The sequence below is a fragment of the Apteryx rowi genome, unplaced genomic scaffold (genome assembly GCF_003343035.1).
Source record: "Apteryx rowi isolate R43461 unplaced genomic scaffold, aptRow1 scaffold_326, whole genome shotgun sequence".
Classification (NCBI taxonomy): Eukaryota; Metazoa; Chordata; class Aves; order Apterygiformes; family Apterygidae; genus Apteryx; species Apteryx rowi.
The window spans coordinates 20,637-38,014 of record NW_020449708.1 but is presented as its reverse complement, the minus strand read 5'-3'; the positions used below and the strand labels follow the sequence as shown (position 1 = coordinate 38,014).

Genomic DNA, 17,378 nt, shown 5'->3' with positions numbered 1-17,378 from the left:
TCTCCTCTTGCCCTCAGAGCTCTTTACTGTACTGTGCATTATAAATAAAAACAGCTTGACTCCACCAGCATCACATTCATCTATTGTATTTTTCCCCACAATTATGCCAAGTTTTTAACACCACAGAAGAGTGGCCAGCGTGCCAGAAACACAGCAGGGCTCTAGGGTCAATGTGCCCATTGCTCAGGTGCGTGGATCTAACATGCCTGCTGCCTGGAGCAGGCACCTTGCGCTCCCAGCAGCACACACGCACCTTTCCCTTCCCTCACATACTCCTCCCTTGGATGGCTGTTACAGGATAGCTTTATTCTTTCAGACAGATCCACTATTTACAGCACTTGATATTAGACACAGCAAGAGACAAGGATTTTCTTCCCTTCAATGATTACCAAGAAAGACAGTTTCATTCCACAGTCAAGATCTGTACAAATTTGCACATTTGGCAAATTCTGTCCTCTCCTGTGGCTGTTCCCCTTCTCCCCTGGTCACAGCCGTTCCTTCCCCCTACACCTCAGGACACCACCAGAGAGAGGTACCAGCCTCAGGCTTCCGAGCTTTCTGTCAGGCTGCAGGGGAGAGGGAGGAGAAAACCATTTGCAGAAGTGCAAACAGGGTAGGTATGAGGCTGCGGGCGAGGGGCAGGCCAGGACAGCGTGTTACAGTATGAAACGGGGTGGTGCCCACACCAGAAAGCTCTCAGTTTGCAGCCAGAGTGTGGCTCAGGCAGCGAGAGCAGCTTTGGACTCTTCCCACTGCTTCTGCCTGCCTGGAGCTGTGGTCCCAATCATTCGACAACACCTTGCGCTTTACAGCAACCGCTGTCACCTCTCCCCACATTGAAAGGCTCTGCCAAGAGCATCAACCAACTTAAAGTCCAGCTTCCACCCCAGAGCCAGGCCTAGCAGCACCAAGGACACATGCGAACCATCTGGCTCATTGCCTTCAAAGCCTGGAGACAGAAGCAGCAGCCCCCATCTCGCAGCCATTCCCCTATTTGGTCTGTTCATTACTTGCTGGGTTTCTCTGGGCTTGTAGCAACCCTGCATTATCCAAAGGCATTGCTGGAGCCACAGACCTGGTCCCTAGGAGAGCAGCCGTGGAAGCAGAGCCACGCGCCCCTCTCCAGTGCCACCACAGAGGGCCATGCTCAAGGCTAGCTCTGACGTGTGCCCACCTGGTGACAGCCACCAAGGCCCAAAGGGGAGCCCTACCTCCTGCCTGGCCACACACCAGCCCGCTCTGGGAACTCGGCAGTGCAGAGGCGGGTCGATGCAGGGCAGCAGTGCTGGAGAACGGGCTCTGTCCAGGAGCCACCTCGCTCAGCAACGACAGCCAAAGCGTGTCACAACCAGAAGATAAACTTTGTAAAGGGAAGGAGAGGAATAGAAAAGAGAGACTTGAACGTCTTGGGGAAGCGCAGAGCTGAAGGCCTGGACACAGGAGGACACAAACCACAGCCAGCTGCGGCCAGCACAGCCCCGCATCAGCATCACTGATTCCCACATCGCCAGCTCTGTCACCAGCCAGGTGGGCTCTTCCCCTCCTGCCGCAGTCCTCAGCCAGGGCACTGAGATATGGGCCCACAGTATCCACATGTGGCTGCGGCACAGTCAGGCAGCTGGGCACTCAGGGCTGCCTTCTGCTGCAGCCACAGGGACTCCCCTTAGGACAAGGCATTTTTGCCTTTCACAGCTTGGGCTCAGAGGAAAACCCAATTCTGTTTGGCCCCAAGCTCCACCTTTATATAACACTAAGGGTGCGAGCAGTGAGGATCCAGGCTTCTCACTGGGGTCCCTCTTCCTTGGGCAAAGGGTAACATATATCCAAGTGTCACTGCCCAAGGCCACAGGCCCCAGCTTCTTCTCACAGTCTCGACTCCAAGGCTACTGGCGCTTGGCTTTATACGGACGGGAGCGTTTCCGGCGGTCCGGCTTCCTCTGCTTGTGGAGACGTCCAATGCTGACTCCCTGCCGCCTGCGAACGGAGATGTTCTGCTCTACGAGGCTTGCCAGCATGCCTGCAGGGGAAAAGGCAGCACAGATGTGCCAGAGAACAGCCTACAGACACCAGCCACGCACAGGAGCAGGGTGCTCTGTGCTGGTATTGCCCATGCAAGAGCGCAGCCCTCCCTCTCTCACCCGAAACCCATCACTGGGTTCCTTCTGGGACAAGAAAATCAGGAGGGCGCAGAGCAGAGACATGCTGCTCCGCAGAGCAAGCCCACAGAGCAGGACCTCGTGCTCCAGGCCTGGCAGAAAGAAGCAAACGGGGAGCTTCCCAGACTCCCAGCTGCTGCTCCGTCAAGCTCAGCGCTGCTCCCCCAGCTCCATGGCAACTAGCCCCAAGTCAAGTCCAGATCCCATGCTCTCTTCCCCCAGCAGCACGGCACAGCCAGCCAGCTCACCTTCCTGGGCCAGCATGGAGATGAAGGTGCAGATGAACTCATCGTAGTTGTGGGTTCTTCTCTGGTCATCAATCTACAAATAGGGCAGGAAGAAAGGAGAGCTCAAGACAAACAGCTCTGTCACAGGGCAAAGAACCAGGCTCATCCCACAGGCCGGGGAGACTGAAGCAGAAAGGGACCCAGCTCCCAGCCACAGCAGCCCAGCTGAGGCCAGTGCACAAGCAGGCAGGAAGAGGCACTGTCTCCATCCCAGTTCAGATGCCAGCATTCTCCACAAAGGGCAGCGGGGAACAGGCAAGGGTGGGCACGGCAGGAACCCTGCTAGGCAGCCAGGCCGAGACTCCCACTCTACCTCCTGGCAGGGCCGAGGCTCGACCACGGCCCAGCTGCGGCACTCCACCATCCTCCATGAGCTAATGCTGCTCAGGGACTTCAGTCTGTCCTGGCAGGGGCTCTGCCATATGGGACTGATCAGTAACAAGAAAGAGACCCCAAACGCTCCCTGTCACCATTCTCAGCTGAACTACCCTCCCTACACTTGACATAAAGACACCACAGACGGAAGCCTTCAGGAAGCTAAATCAGCAACACAAAACAAGCCATCAAAAACACACCTTGAATTTCTTCCTCTTCTCCACCTCCTCCTTCAGGCAGGCCTCATAGTTTGCAATCTCTGCCTCCACGCACTTCAGCAGCGCCAGCAGCTCCTGCCAGGATCAAGCAGAGCGAATGTGAGCAGACGGCACCCTGCCACAGGAGGGGAGCTGCCCGCCACCGCACGGCCCAGGAGCCAGAGGGGTGAGCTGGCGGGTATGCCTCTCTATGCTGGGAAACTGATGATTCATCAAAACAAAAGACACTCGGCAGGGAAACAAACAGCACTTCATTATAGGGAATTTCCGAGTTGGAGGATAATCAATCACCCAGCACGCAGGCCCAGCCACAGGGAGCTGGGTCTTAGCCTCTTCTGCCTGGGCCCAGCCCAGCACCATGTAACTGCTTCTTCAGAACATGAGGAAGTGTTTGCATGCATGTCTGAGAAACATCCGCAGGCCTGGTTCTTTTCTTTAAATTAAAAAAACAAAAAGAACAACAACAAAAAAACCTTGAAGACTTCCTTTTTAAGTAAAACAGAAAGCATGTTCCTAGCCAGCCCTCCTCAGGGGAGTCCTCAACGCGCTTGTGCCATCCAAGCCTGGTCCTGCCCCTGGCTGGAGGGCATAAGAGAGGCGGTAAGGTTAACAGCAGGCTGGGATCTGGGGATGCCGGTGGGAGGTCCTGATGGGCTCTCCCTGGGCAGGGTCCCGCTTGGCTCAGGCCCAAGAGAGAGCACAGCACACGGAGTGTCTCAGCTGCAGGAGCCGGTGGCTCAACCCACTGCCAACACAAACATCCCCAAGATGACGCAAGGCACAAAACCTGCACTGCCCCATGCCTCGAGGCACGGCTGCTGCGAGACGCGATCGGGACAGCGTGCACATGCGGTTTGGTCATTGCCAGTGCTGCTGCGGCTCTGGGCGAGCACAGGGAGCTCCACGTTCCCAGGGCTGTCGCAGCACAAAACTCACCTTGGGAGAATACTTTTCCCCCCCAGGGTGATCACTGGTCCTGCCAAGTCCCACCTTCTCTTTGCTGTCACTGGCCTCACTGCCCTCCTTCTCTTCCAGTTTGATAGCGATCTGGGCCTCTTCACCAGGTTTGATGGAAGGGGGGGAACTTTTCCCCCCATCTGCACACAAGGGAAGGGAGCATCAGGAGCCATCACCAAGGACTTATATTCACTCCCCAAGTTAAAAGACACGCTCCCATTCTGCACCCTGCAAGGGAGATGCCACCACCTGGAGCCAGCAGGCACCTACCTGCAACAGCCAGCGGGCAGAACACGCCATCCTCCGTGAGGTGCAGCAGCCCGGTGCTGATGATGGGCCCCAGGTCCCTGACAGCACGGTTGTAGCGCATGCAGTCCACACGCAGCAGGCCGTCCTCCTCACCAAAGAGCACCTTGGAGATGTGGGAGGTGACGGGGCTGGAGGGGCGGGTGGGGTTGGCTGAACGGATGGGGGAGCGCAGTGGGGAGTTGAAGGCACTGCCGATTTCCGAGGCCGTGTCCGTGCTCTCATTGCTGGGGGTGGGAGAAGGCTGGGAATGGGTGACAACGGCCACAGCAGCACCCCCGCTGCTTGTCTTGATGGACAGGGGAATGGAAAGGTCCTTTTGAGATTCCTTCAGCTTCTCAGCCAGAACGTTGATGGTGTTGGGCTGGAGGACTGAAAGCTGACCGTCTGCAGATGCCGCCACATGCTCTTGCTTTACCTGTCCTTTCCTCTTGTACCTGCCCAGAAACACAGATGAGAAGGTGAATAGCTGGTGGAAGGAGCGGGGGGCCCAGCTGTAGCAAGCCCAGACACTGCCATCTCCACACTTGGTGCTCAAAGCTATGTGCTGGAATAAAGCAAGGTCTGAAGCATTTCTAGGTGGTCCCCACTGCCACCAGCTGCTCTGACAGCCCCCCATTCCCAATGATCTGCTTAGCTGCAGGTACCCCTACACTGGGGGGGGAGGGGGAGAATGTGTCCAGGGGGCTTCCCACAGGGTGCTGTGTTCCCCCACATTTCATTCAGAAGATCCAAAAGCAGCCTCACTGCTATCCCACCTTCCTGGCCTTCACAGCAGTCCCAACACACCAGCACCGTCACCATGATCCAATTTGGCAATCAGCACTGGGGAGCTAAGGCTCAGTTTGGAGAAAGTGAAGTCCACTAGGTCCTGTGCCCACCAGGCAGGGCGCACTGAGTATCCTTGGCCACCAGGTGCCCTCAAACACAGCTCAAACAACCTCTGCCTCCAACAGCACAACACAGCAATTTATCAACTACTGGGAGGCTTTCCCCAGGACAAGATCCACCACCCACACAGCCCACCAACCCTGCTTCACACAGCTCAATCCATTACCTGATGGCCGAGTTGGTGTTACAAACTTCCTCCTCCTCATCATCATCATAGTCATCCTCATCGTCCGAATACTGCTGGTGCTGTCGGACTGGGACCCGACTACGACCCACTCCGGCCGCAAGGTCTTCCTCCTCCTGCAAAACACCACTGTTCACAACCTGCCAACAGCGGGGCAAGGCAAACACCGTGGAGGCCTCGGAGGAATATCCCAGCAGACAGTGTCCTCAGCCCAGCTGAGCCCAGGGGACTGCCCCTCCTGAGGGGAAACAGGGGGACTCTTTTCTATGCTTGTTCAGTTGGAAATCACCACCCCTCTGCCCTGAGGGACCACACACAATTGCTCTGGCTCCAGGCTTGCCTGTAGGGCTTCTGGATCAGGCCATCCAAGATCCCAAAACAAAGCCCTCCCACCAGGCCTCAGGGAATCAGGCCACATTGTGTTCTGGATACAAGAGGCCAAGACCTGTTCTCTGGCCCTGAGGTCAGGGACACAGTCTGGTTCACATCCCCATATCCAAACTCTCATCCTGTGCAAAGCAGGACAGCTGAGTCAAACCATCCACTGCAAACTGTCCCCAGCCTGTGCCATTGGCCCAGCAAAGTCCAACGCTGGCATTTGCTGCTCACACAGATCACAATGGTGCAAGGGCACTGCCAGCAACTGAATGCCCTGCTCAAGCAGTAGGGGAGCCACAGCCGAAGGTTCACAGGTGCAGACTGTGTCCTGGATACGGAGTATCAGCAGCTAGCAGTGACCAGAGCCCACAGTTTAGGTCCGTCTGAGCGTTACTGGGTTATGTAACCCAACATCAGTGGGCACAAAGGGAGCCAGGCTCTCTCCTTCACCTCTTCCCTCACCCCATGTCCCCTGGCTCAGATCCTCCCCAACCCTCCCACAGCCTCTGGTTCTCATGGGAAGCTCTTCTCCTTTGGGCTTCACTCAGCACAGACAGATTTACGCTCGAGCCAATAGGCAAATTTGTTCCTGTCCCTGGCAGTCCCCTTTGCGCCAGGAGTGGCATTCCCAGGGCCACATGGTGAGCCACATCAGCTAAGCATGACCCATGTTAAAGAGGATCTCTTTTGCCAGGTTAGTTTTCACCTGCTCACCTTCCAGCCTGGGTGGCACAAGGGCAAGCACACTGCAAGGCAGGGGAGGGGGCAAGAGTGGCTGTCAGCAATACTCCCATGGAGGTGGGGGACTGGAAGCGGAAAGTTCAGCTCAAGTCAGGCATGCCGCTGGCCTGGAGCTCCTGCCTACCTGCATGGGGGATTTGGCGTAATTGTGATTATCCAGAAAGGCTGGCAGCCTCTGCACGATGGGATTGGGGTTTGCTGGAGGTGCCCCGTTGATACTGCTCACTGACGGCTTTGCCACCGGTTTGGATTTGTTGGGTGGACTCTGTGTGGCTGCGGGGTGACCCTGGCTGGCGGACTCATCRGTGCTGTCTGTAATACAAGCACAGGGCAGCCTTTCACAACCAGCATGGCCACCTTTTACTCGATGTTCCCTGCCATCCCCTTCCCACCCCACATAACAGAGGAGCTCTCATGCTCCACCAGACAATGAGCAGAGGCATCACACTCACTTTCTGTTCCACCTCTAGCTGTCACAAGTGCCCCCAAACTTAAGCCGTCCCTTTCTTAAGCTCTGCACCCCTCTGACACTCCTCCCAGGCACAGGGGCATTTAAGGCACACCTGATCAGGCCCACCCCAGGACAGCGTGCTAAGCTGGGCTTAGAGGAAAAAAAAAAGTGAAGCCAACCATAACTGTCTCAAGCTCCAGGTCAGCCAGAAGTTGTTACCAGCCTGTGCCAAAATGTGCTCGTTGCATGAAAGGCGAGGCTAGATGGCAACACCGCTAGAATGAGGGCCGTACCTGGATGGATGCTCTCTGGGGCCACGGTCTTGCTGCTGGCTGGCTTGGACTCTTCAGGAGGCTGAGACTCCTGGGACTTCTGGGTCTGGATCAGCTCAGGCTGAGTTACTCGGATAAGCTTGAAGGCAAAAGACGGACAGAAACTGAGTGCTGGACCAGGGAGACCCACACCACATCCTTCTGTTTGGAGCACTGCAAAAGGAGAACTTGCAAGGCTAAGCCAGCCTCCAAGCACCCCCATATGCTATCAGCTGAGAGTGCTATGGAGAACCTCCCAGGGGAACAGTGAAAGGCCAGGCAGCAAGATAGTTCAACTCACTGCAGGGCTAACAGTATAGGCATGGGATTCAAAGGCAAAGGGAAGCTGAGACCTCCCCTTCCCAGAACACCTTTCCAAAGACAGCAAGTCTGCCAGTGTCAGAAAAATCCAGGGCCTCTACAGCACAAGGAGATGCCCTGACAGCAGAGTCTACTCCTGTCTCAGCCTCACTCCCTCAGGGCCCCGGCTGTCCTACCTGCTGCAATGCCTCCAGCACAGTCTGGCGGTTCATCTTCAGGATGTGCAGTTTGGACTCATACTTCATCCTCCGATCAGGCACCACTGCCATCAAGTTGAAGCGGATGTCATGGTACGGCTCCCTGCAGGAAGTCAGAGCAGACATTAGCCAAAGGCTGGCTGCGGAAAGTGGGTCTCCCCAGCAAGGGGATTAATAGACTGCCGGCCACACCACACACCTATAAGCAGTTTCCAGGTAGCACCTCCTCTGACCCTGTGTTAAACACCAACACATGGCAGGCATTTCCCCCCAAAACAAATCAACTTCACATCGGCTGAAGAAGCAGAGCAAGGTTATTTCAGCCTCAAGGCAAAACAGGCTTTGCACCTATCCCTCCCCAAATGCAAAGATGCCTGCACAAGTGCTGAGGCCTGGAGATGCCAACTGAACAGTAGGGCTGTAGACAGCCTGGCATCATGGAAATCACTAGTCTAGGGTGACCCAAACTTAACTTTTCTGGAAGGGGGGGTGAGCAGAAATGCAGAGGCCCAGGTTTTTAAGCTAAGTGAGAGAACTGCTGATTAGGCCTGGAAAAGAGCATCGAACTCAGGGGATCTGGGGTCAGGGCTTGCGTTTGCTATGATCTAAACTATATGCAGCATTGTGGGAAAGGTTCAGTTTATCACATGCAAGTTTGGAAGGGGGAGAAGACAGTTTGAATGCTCTGAGACCCATGGCCTTTCCAGTAGGAGACACCAATCGCACTGCTCAAGTGGCTCCTGCCCCCGCTTCCAAGAGGTTCAGGTCAGGAGCAGAAGTACCATTCCCTCTCCTACGGACTCGAGCAAACAGGGATCTAGCATGGCCACTCTTGTCCTGCACGGAGACTTGCAGAGACCCCGCGTTGTGCAGAGAGCACAACTTCTCTGCATGCTCTGAAAGCAGGCAGACTGCAGGAGAGAGAAGGCAAATATGAGGTGCACCTGTATCCCTCCCAAGCAACGTTCGCCATCCCCATTTCCATGATTCATTACACAGTGACCACAGCAGAAATGCTTCTGGGGACATGGCAATGAGTCAGTGCCTGCACCATGGCCTGGGACATTACCCTGCAGTGGCCAGGCCGATTCGTTCCATGATTACTCTCCTGGCTTTATCTGTCCATTCTTCATCATCAGCCCAAGGCCCTGTGGTAAAAAGACAGAGCTAGAATTAGGAAAGCAGGCCAAGGCTCCTGCTTCAGATCCACAGAGCAGCAAGGAGCAGGGCTCCTGCCATCCCCATAAGGTGTACTCTCATGGCTCCCTTGCATACCAGGGCACAGATAGGAGACAGTGGTCTGGAGTGTATTATCCCCACCAGCGAGACCCATGTGGCCTGCATCTTGGTCCCAAGTGACCCTCTCAAGGAGGGGGCCAGGAGACAGAAGGACCACACCGTCAGCTACATGCAGCCCATTGCTAGACCCCCCCACTCTCTGCCTTCTGAATGGAAACATGCAAGTCATATGCAAGGCAGAAAGGTGAGTTGTGAACTCTATGGACCACTAGCAAGTTATGGGCATTGGGCTTGCAAAGTCCAAGGAAATCCCAGCTCCAGAACTTAGACCTTACCTGCTGCTAGAAAAGGTGATCTGGTGCCAAGCGTAAGAAATCCAAATGCGTTTGGTGAGTATTTTATCAAAAGCCCTGATGCACAGAGGCAAAAAGTGTTTGAAGGACAGAACTAAATGGTCAAGTTGTAAGAGGAAAGAGTAACCAGAGCAGTCCTGCTGGGATCTGTGTTGGGGACTTTGTGCCTCAACATACAGAGGTTATCTGGCGCAGGGAATGGGTAAGGAGGAGACAAATTCTGCTTGCAATACCAAGTTATTCTGGAGAGCAAAAACAAAAGCCAGTTCTGGAGACCTACAGAAGGACCTTGTGACCCTGAGCAACTGGACAGGAAAATGGCAAGGCTGGAAAAATCAATGCAATGCATTTAGAAACAATCAAGTTTTCTATACACAATCCTCAGTGACAGGCTCCAAATGAGCTACCAAAACTTAACACAAATCTGGGAGTCACTGGAATGATTCTCCAAAAACATCAGCTAATGCTTACAAGGCAATGAAAAACAATACCCATTGGCACACTTGGAACTGGGGGAAGGAGAGAAAAGACAAACCAGAATGTCTCTTCTACGGTGTTGATGAGCAGGGTCAGAAAGCCCTTAGCCTCTTACCGTGGTCAATGGGATAAACCTTGAGCCCATCTAGCTCAAACAGGCGTCCCTTGATGGGGACATAACTGACAAAATGAAAAGCCTCCATGGTTCGCACAGCGCTGATCCCATTCTGCTTTTCCGGCAGGTGCCGTGGCTCCGGCCTGCAAGGGCAAGAGAGCCAAGAGGTCAGTGCAGAGCCTGCCTCCTCCAGCAAAGCCAAGCTGCAAGAGACATCTCCACTCACCTGGCATGGCTGTTATGGGCCTTGGCCAGCTCTGGGGCATTCCCAATAGCGTAGCCTTTACTCTGCAGCAGACAAAGAGCAAGAGGTAAGAACAATTGAGAAGCAACAATAAACAGCAAAATGCTTCAGCTGACCAGCTCCCTCATCCACACACAGGGCTTTAAGAGCAACTTTCAGGCACAACTTCTGCTCTACTGAGCTACAGGTAACAACCCAAGATGAAAAGAGCACACAACTTCTGCTAAAGAGAAGGGAGGGGATTACAGGGTGAGAGAAACACAGACTTAAAAGACAGGTCTGAAGGCAGGACAGAGGACATTTGACCACAAAGTTAAAGAATATATCCGGGCTAGGGAATAACGCGACAGAAGGCTGAGAGCTGGGCCCAGCATAAGGGGAAAGAGTCTCTGAATGAGGTAAGGAGAGAAGACCAGAGTAAACAGGCAATACTTATGTAGCACGCAACCATGAATGGCTGCAAAGGAGCCAGCTCACTAGAACATCATCCCAAGAGGGGAGCAAGAGACAGACACACACGAGCCCCCAGTGCACTCTTCTGCACACCTCCACTCCTACCTCAGGGCTGAATCCTTTGGTGAAATCCTTCATGCGGCTCAGTGTGGGGCCCAGGTCAACATTGTTGCAGTTCAGGAGGACACTCAGCAGGGCGTGGGTGGCACAGGAATTGGGGATCAGCTGGAGGTTGACACAAAAATCATCTTAAAGAACAGGAATAAGGTAACCCTTCAGCAAACTCTCACAGCTGACTAATCAATTGCAAAGTAATGATGCATGAGAGAGCAGCAACTTATCCTACACCTCGGCTCTCAACGAAGGAGAAGAGCAGGATCAGTCTCGTGCACTGAGCCACACCGTGCCCTCATGAGCATCTGCTCGCAGCCCAGGCCACAGACTGGCCCTCAGCCCTTCCTCGGTTCCCTCCAACTTGACACAAGAGCTCAGGGCAGAGCTTCCTGGGACAGAAGAGCTGGTAATCCCTTCACAGGAGAGGAGGTGCACTCAGGAAAGACAAGAGCAATGCAGCTGCTCAGGACCATGCTCCTTCCTCCAGAGTGCCAGGTGCAGTGGCACCCCAAAACCTGTAAAGATGCTACATCACCAACAAAGTTGTTTGGTCACTCCCCTGAGCTCAGCTCTGAATGCTAGCACCATCCTGCTCCTTGTCAGAGACCCCAGCTGCAGAAAGGGCAAGGCCAGACTGCTCCAGCATGCTGGCTGCCTCTCTGCACAGTGCCCCATATTCCCCGGGATATATATGAGGGGCTGGAAGAACACGGGTTTCCTAGTCCTACTCGCACCACAATACTGCCTGCAGAGACTCCCTAACCCCATCTCTTTTACCCAGACCCAGCACTCCAGGGTGCCCTGGACAGCTGCCTGTGTTTGCACAGACTTATGGAGGCAGCACAAGAAACGGACACAAGGTGGAAGCAGTGCCCCACACCTGTGCTGGCTGTGCCTCCTCCCCAAGGGGGACGTGTCACACCACATCTCCTACTCACTCCTCCCCAGTGCCAGACTGGCAGCTCTTCCTTTCTCATCTGCAGCTCTTCTGTTTTGCTAAAGGATGTGCCAACAAGCAGAAGAGCCCTTGCTGTCAGCTCTCTCTCCCTGCAGTGTCACAAGAGATGCCCCCCTTTCCCCTCGCCTCCAACTTACCTGGTGAGCAAAGAACATGTTATTAACGATGTCATCATCGATCACCGACGTCTCATCCACCAGGGTAGAGACCTTCCGGCGGGATCTGCGCTCCTCAATCCACTTGAATAGGAAGATGAACCCATACACAGGGCTGCAGAGAGAAGTTAGCAATTGCATCATTTCGGAGACATGCGTGACCATGCCAGTGGGGCTGCTCTGCTCGGTGCCAGAACCGTTCTGTTTTAAACCACAGGCAGAGCAAGGACAGGGAGAGGAAGCAGAAATGCTAGTCCCATTTTACTGGGAAGTGACCGTCCCCGCCACAAGTCCCTGCAGTCCCATGTAACCCAGGGCATTCTACCGTTCTGATGGTCCGGGCTCAGGTCTCAGAYAACAACCAAGATTGAAAAGTTTGGGGTTTGACAGAAGGTGTCAAGAGACTCGAGACAAAGAGGAGGTGAAATCCACCTCCGGACACTCATTGTCTTCCAGAATGGTGACCGACCACCAAACGACCCCTTATTTTATATAAACAGTGCATTTATTTTCAAGAGATCAGACAATGGCTTTTAAGAAAGCTGCTGCCTCAAAGCCATCTCAGAGCATTGAGATAGAGAGAAAACCCACACTCAAAGCATGCAGGCTTGACACAGCAACTGTCCATGGGGAAAGAGATAACAAACCCCCGAAGTTTGTCCCCACCGCCCCACAACGTCTTTCTCTCCATGTAATTTTGTCCCAGGGCCAACTTGCCACCTCAGCCTGCAGTGCCAGCAGGAGTAAGTCATTACTAAAGCAAGGGCATGAGATCACCCGTCTGCCTCAAACCTGATAAAGCATTCCTGGTTTATAGCTTACCACACTGATCTCTGTGACTGACAGCCTCACATGGGCTCTTTGAACACCTGAAAATGAGTTCCCAGACCCACACACATTTTGCTTATTTAAAATCACACTTTCAAGCTGGTGACTTACCCTTGGCATTTGCTCTGCAGATCATAGATCTCTTCAACCTGCACCCCCTTGACCCCTGCAAATAAAGGGTAGAACCTGGTGTAAAGCCTACCAGAAAGGGCTAGAGGTAATGCCAAGCATGAAATCAACTTCCTAGGAGGACTTCTTGCACTCACCAAAATCTTCAACCAATAGCGTGAAGAGACCTGGAAGGGAACAAACAAAGAGATTATTTCTGGCTGGAGAGCACACTGAGGAGCAGACAGGAAACCTGCTGCCACCAGCCTCAGAAGAGCACACGCAGTCAGAGGCCAAGGCAGAGGCAGAAAAACTGCAGCAATGCAGCACTGAGACCACACTGGTTCCCCAGCAGCAGAGCTATCGAACCCTATCTTGCTACTTCCTCAACCCATAGTACCGTCTCCTTCCTATGACCCTTTCCACCAGCTGGGACAGGGGCAGCAAGCATTGTGCCTGGTTCAAACTAATTGGGCTGGACATGCACTTATGGGCCTGCCACTCAGCTGAACACAGCAAAAGAAAGTTTGGAACAAATTGATGTAGGAGATTGAGACTTATTTAGGGAACGGGGGAACTCTAAGGAGACGGACAGTCACTGCCCAAGCTCTGTTTCCTTAGGAAACTAGGCTAAAAGGAAAATCGCACCAAGAGCATAGATTTATATGCTCCTGACCAGAACTTTTACCCACGAACACTTTCTTGGCTGGCACTGTTCAAATGGAGGTTTCAAGACCCTGGAAGGAGTGGGGCCTGTTAAACACTTGAGACAACCTAAAACAACCCCCCCCCCCCCTTGTCCTGTCAGACCATCTTAAGCTGAACTCCAGCTTCAGCCTACCAAGCTACTACAAGCAACTTGCCAACAGCACAGAGCTCTTAAGTGACACTCACTCTCTTCTAACTGGAAGAAAACCAGCTGAATAGACCACAGGATTTTTAAAAGAAGGGCATTCAGGTTTTTGTTAGTAAAGACAGCCAGTGGAGGGAGAGCCAGCTGGGAGCAATGGGGCTGCTGTGGAGTCCTCAGGGCCAAAAAGCTCATGCTTATCTTCCTGTCTCCTAGGGTGGCAAATTCCAGAGTCTATCTCCAGTGATTACAAAATTCCCATTACAGAAGGACAGTGGAGAAGAGGCTGAGGGATTATTGGGGCAACTGAGCCAGAGCTACCACTACAATGCCACAGAAAATGTGGTCGGCCCCATTTTCAGGCAGTTCCTCTGTATGCAGAGTTAGCAAGCTCAGGACTGGAATACTAAATCTGCTCCTTGTGCTTCCTTAAAAAGGCTGCTGAAATATTGGCAGGAGGTCCATGGAATATCAATAAGAAGGATTCAATCCTGAGAAACATCCCTATAAACAAAGGATTTAAGGAACCTGATGTAAGTGATTTAGCCAAGAAGGGAAGAGACCAAGGGGCTTCCACATCAAAGTTAAAATGACTAAAATGGGGAGGAAACTTCTGAGATGAAAAGCACTCCCTAATTTAGCAGAAAAAGTCACACTAACATTTCAAGAGCTAGAAGATGAAAACGTTGCATTTCTTATAAAATTTTCTGTGGGAAGAAACACACCACTGAAAGAATTTATTTCAAAATGGTGACAGTCTCTTCATCACGTAAAGCCTTTAAACCGAGCCTAGATGCCTTTCTGATAGAGAAGTTCTTACTCAAACTATGGGCTTAAAGCAGAAGATGTTACGGAGGGGTCTGTTCTGGAGGTCACACCTACAGAGACTTCAGACCCCAGCAATCACACTCTGCGGACAAACCTTCCTCCGTCAGCCAGCTTGAAAAGTGCTACTTGGCTGCGTGCAGCCACACTGCCATCTTCGCAACAATCTCCCTTGGGGGTAGCAGTCCCTCCAATCCTTAAATACCGTGAAGGTCTTCAGATGCTCTTTACAGTCACGGTTCTTGTTCTGTCTTTAGATGGCACCAGTCAAGGCATCAGGAGCCACAGCTGTTTACAGGTAGAGCCTGTCAACAGCAAATACTTTCACAGCAGTTGAAAAGAAAGATTTTGAGGATGTGCATGCTGCCCCTTGTGATGAAGCAAATCTTCAGTTAGAGAGTGTGATACCTTACATTTGTAAGAAGAGCCTCACTCATTCTCCAATTTCAAAGCAAAGATCAAAGTTACAGTCTGCTGACCACAGCAAAACACACACGATATGAGAAGATATGAACCGTATCACAACCTCTGCAAGCTAAGATTTGCATGGCTCTGGTATCAGGTCCCAGAGCGAGGCCTTGCGAAAACAAATAACCATAAACGGTCAAAGCAGCACTGATACTCCCAGAAAGATGGGAGAACCTGATCTCCAGGCAGGCCGGAAGAACAGAGAGTTTCAGTGGCTCCAGAACCACAGGACAGTTACACGGCAACATCCTTGTACCAACATCACACACAAGGACAGACGAGACAACTCCATGGCCCAAATTCTGAGGGGACTCATTCATAACATTCATAACCACAGTTCAAGTTGATACAACAGCATTTGCCAGGCCCAAATACCCACCACAGAATTCAAACCTACATACATCTGAAGAAATGTAGCTGGAGAGAGGTGAGCCATTCCTGCTGGATGAGGTGTAATTCCTTCCAGTTAACCTTGCTTGGGTAAGGGCAGCCTTGCAGCTACACAGCACTTGGATCACACAGCACCCAAAGGAGCAGCCAACAAACTGGGCTAAGCTGAACTGCAGCACAGACCCCAGCAGGCAGTTCAAGTTCAAGCCACCACTACAGTCAGGGGTTTGCATCTGAAAGCGATCCAGGTGCTGAGAGCCTGTCTCCGCTGCAGGATTAGGGTAGGAATTCAGCTCAGCACCAGGACAGAAACACCAAGTTTGCAGGTTTACATCTCTCAGATAAAGAATTGGTCTTAACACTGCAAAGCATCACTGCATGTGGATAGATTTGCTTCCAGTCAAACAACCTTCCCTCCCAAATGTCAGAATCCAAACCGTATTTTGTCTTGGGTGTCTTCATGATGAAGAAGGGAGAAAATGTGAACAATTTTGGCGATTCCTAATTATCAGTAAGAAGAAGATAAAGAGCAGCAAAACCTAGGTTGTCTGGGAGACAGATACCATACAGACTCTTCTGCTGAGCGCAGGGAGATTAGTGTAATGCAAGGTGGTCTGGTTTCCTCACCTAAGGCCTCGAGAACACAACCAGAACCAGAGTATACCATCACATCCTAAAGAACAGCTCTCAGTCTGAGAAGATCATTCCATGTTTCATCACATCAGCTCAAACACATTAAAATGACATTCAACCAATACCCCAGGCTAACACTGGCTTTGGCATGTCTCTCCCAGGTACAACCAGCCCTCAAGTCCTAACTCACAAAATTAACTCCACTATGAACACCCGACACCACCACAGAAACAACCTTCTTCAATGCAGCGGGAAGGGAGTGCCTGTGGCTATCATTTCCTGGCCGCTCACACACCCTACTAGGTTCTTCAGGATCTTTCACAGGCTACCTGGCGGAGTGGTACCAGGCCATTTTATCCATCTGCTCATCTTTAACATGATGACAGAATTTGACATGCGTGGGATGGAGAAGCCACCCCACATATTCCACTGCTATAGACATGCAGGTTGTCCTGAATCACCTGTGAAGTTCTGGGACAACTGCTAGTCAGAACTGTTTCTAGAGTGAGGGGCACCTTGTAACCACAAAGTATAGCCACCTATCGCTTGTTCCTGTATTTCAGCAATATTGCACAGTGTATTTGCAAACTTCAGGAACGTGTCACGATACATTGTCATGGCATTTGACAGGTTTTCCACAAAGTCAGCTGGGTTTATCAGTGTGGAAGCGGTTCCGTGTCCAAAGCCCACAAGGACTGTGTGTCGTGCAGCACAGAAATCAAGTTACTGAGCCTTGCTGGACACGGCAGGGCCAGACCAGGCCAGGCCAGGCCATGCCATGCTTGCACTGGGCTCCAGGGCCAGGCGTGCAGCCATGTTCACCCCTATCTACGCTCTCAGTCCATACCTGCACCCCTATATTCAGCCTCCTAATATCCCCTCCTTTCCATCTTCGTTACACCCTGCAGCCTTTCCCCAAATCCTCCACAGTTTGCCCCCGGGCTATGTCCACACCACCATAAGGTCTCTTCCTGTACACCCTCACTTCACACCTGAATTTCCCCGTACCACCATCTCTCCTGCTTTCTTTACAACCCCATAATCTCCTCCCCACAGTCTGCAAACTGCCTGCTAGGCTGTGCCCGCGAGCACCCATGCCTGAACCCCCCTGCGCTGTGCACACACCCACGCGCAGCCCCCTTGCAGGGCTCCCATACCCCTACCCCAACCTGGCGCCCCTCATACATCCATCTGCACCCCCCGTAACCCTGCCCCAGACACCCCAACCCAGGCCTGGTCCCCCATAGCCCAAACCATGCCCCCATACCCTGACCCAGACACCCGAGCCCCACCCCAGGCCTTCCCCCAACCCCCACAGCCCCATACCCCCACCCCAGGTCTGCTCCCTATAACCCCTCCAGAGCCCCATACCTCCACCCCTGGCCTGCCCCCTAT

The 17,378-nt window shown here is 52.8% G+C and overlaps 1 protein-coding gene across 1 annotated transcript in view; it reads right to left on the bottom strand.

Moving 5' to 3' along the window:
• Nucleotides 1-69: 69 nt before the first annotated feature.
• BAP1 (BRCA1 associated protein 1) overlaps nucleotides 70-17,378 on the bottom strand; it is a 19,408-nt gene continuing 2,099 nt past the window's right edge. The window contains exons 2-17 of the mRNA XM_026071502.1: nucleotides 12,976-13,177; nucleotides 12,821-12,875; nucleotides 11,864-11,996; nucleotides 10,760-10,879; nucleotides 10,184-10,245; nucleotides 9,958-10,100; nucleotides 8,843-8,921; nucleotides 7,753-7,876; nucleotides 7,238-7,355; nucleotides 6,618-6,805; nucleotides 5,357-5,490; nucleotides 4,264-4,736; nucleotides 3,973-4,133; nucleotides 3,019-3,111; nucleotides 2,405-2,477; nucleotides 70-2,017 (exon numbers count right to left, since the gene is read on the bottom strand). Of these exons, the coding sequence (XP_025927287.1) occupies nucleotides 1,884-2,017; nucleotides 2,405-2,477; nucleotides 3,019-3,111; nucleotides 3,973-4,133; nucleotides 4,264-4,736; nucleotides 5,357-5,490; nucleotides 6,618-6,805; nucleotides 7,238-7,355; nucleotides 7,753-7,876; nucleotides 8,843-8,921; nucleotides 9,958-10,100; nucleotides 10,184-10,245; nucleotides 10,760-10,879; nucleotides 11,864-11,996; nucleotides 12,821-12,875; nucleotides 12,976-13,177 (2,292 nt within the window). The 3' untranslated portion in view covers nucleotides 70-1,883. The remainder of the gene's footprint in view (nucleotides 2,018-2,404; nucleotides 2,478-3,018; nucleotides 3,112-3,972; nucleotides 4,134-4,263; nucleotides 4,737-5,356; nucleotides 5,491-6,617; nucleotides 6,806-7,237; nucleotides 7,356-7,752; nucleotides 7,877-8,842; nucleotides 8,922-9,957; nucleotides 10,101-10,183; nucleotides 10,246-10,759; nucleotides 10,880-11,863; nucleotides 11,997-12,820; nucleotides 12,876-12,975; nucleotides 13,178-17,378) is intronic.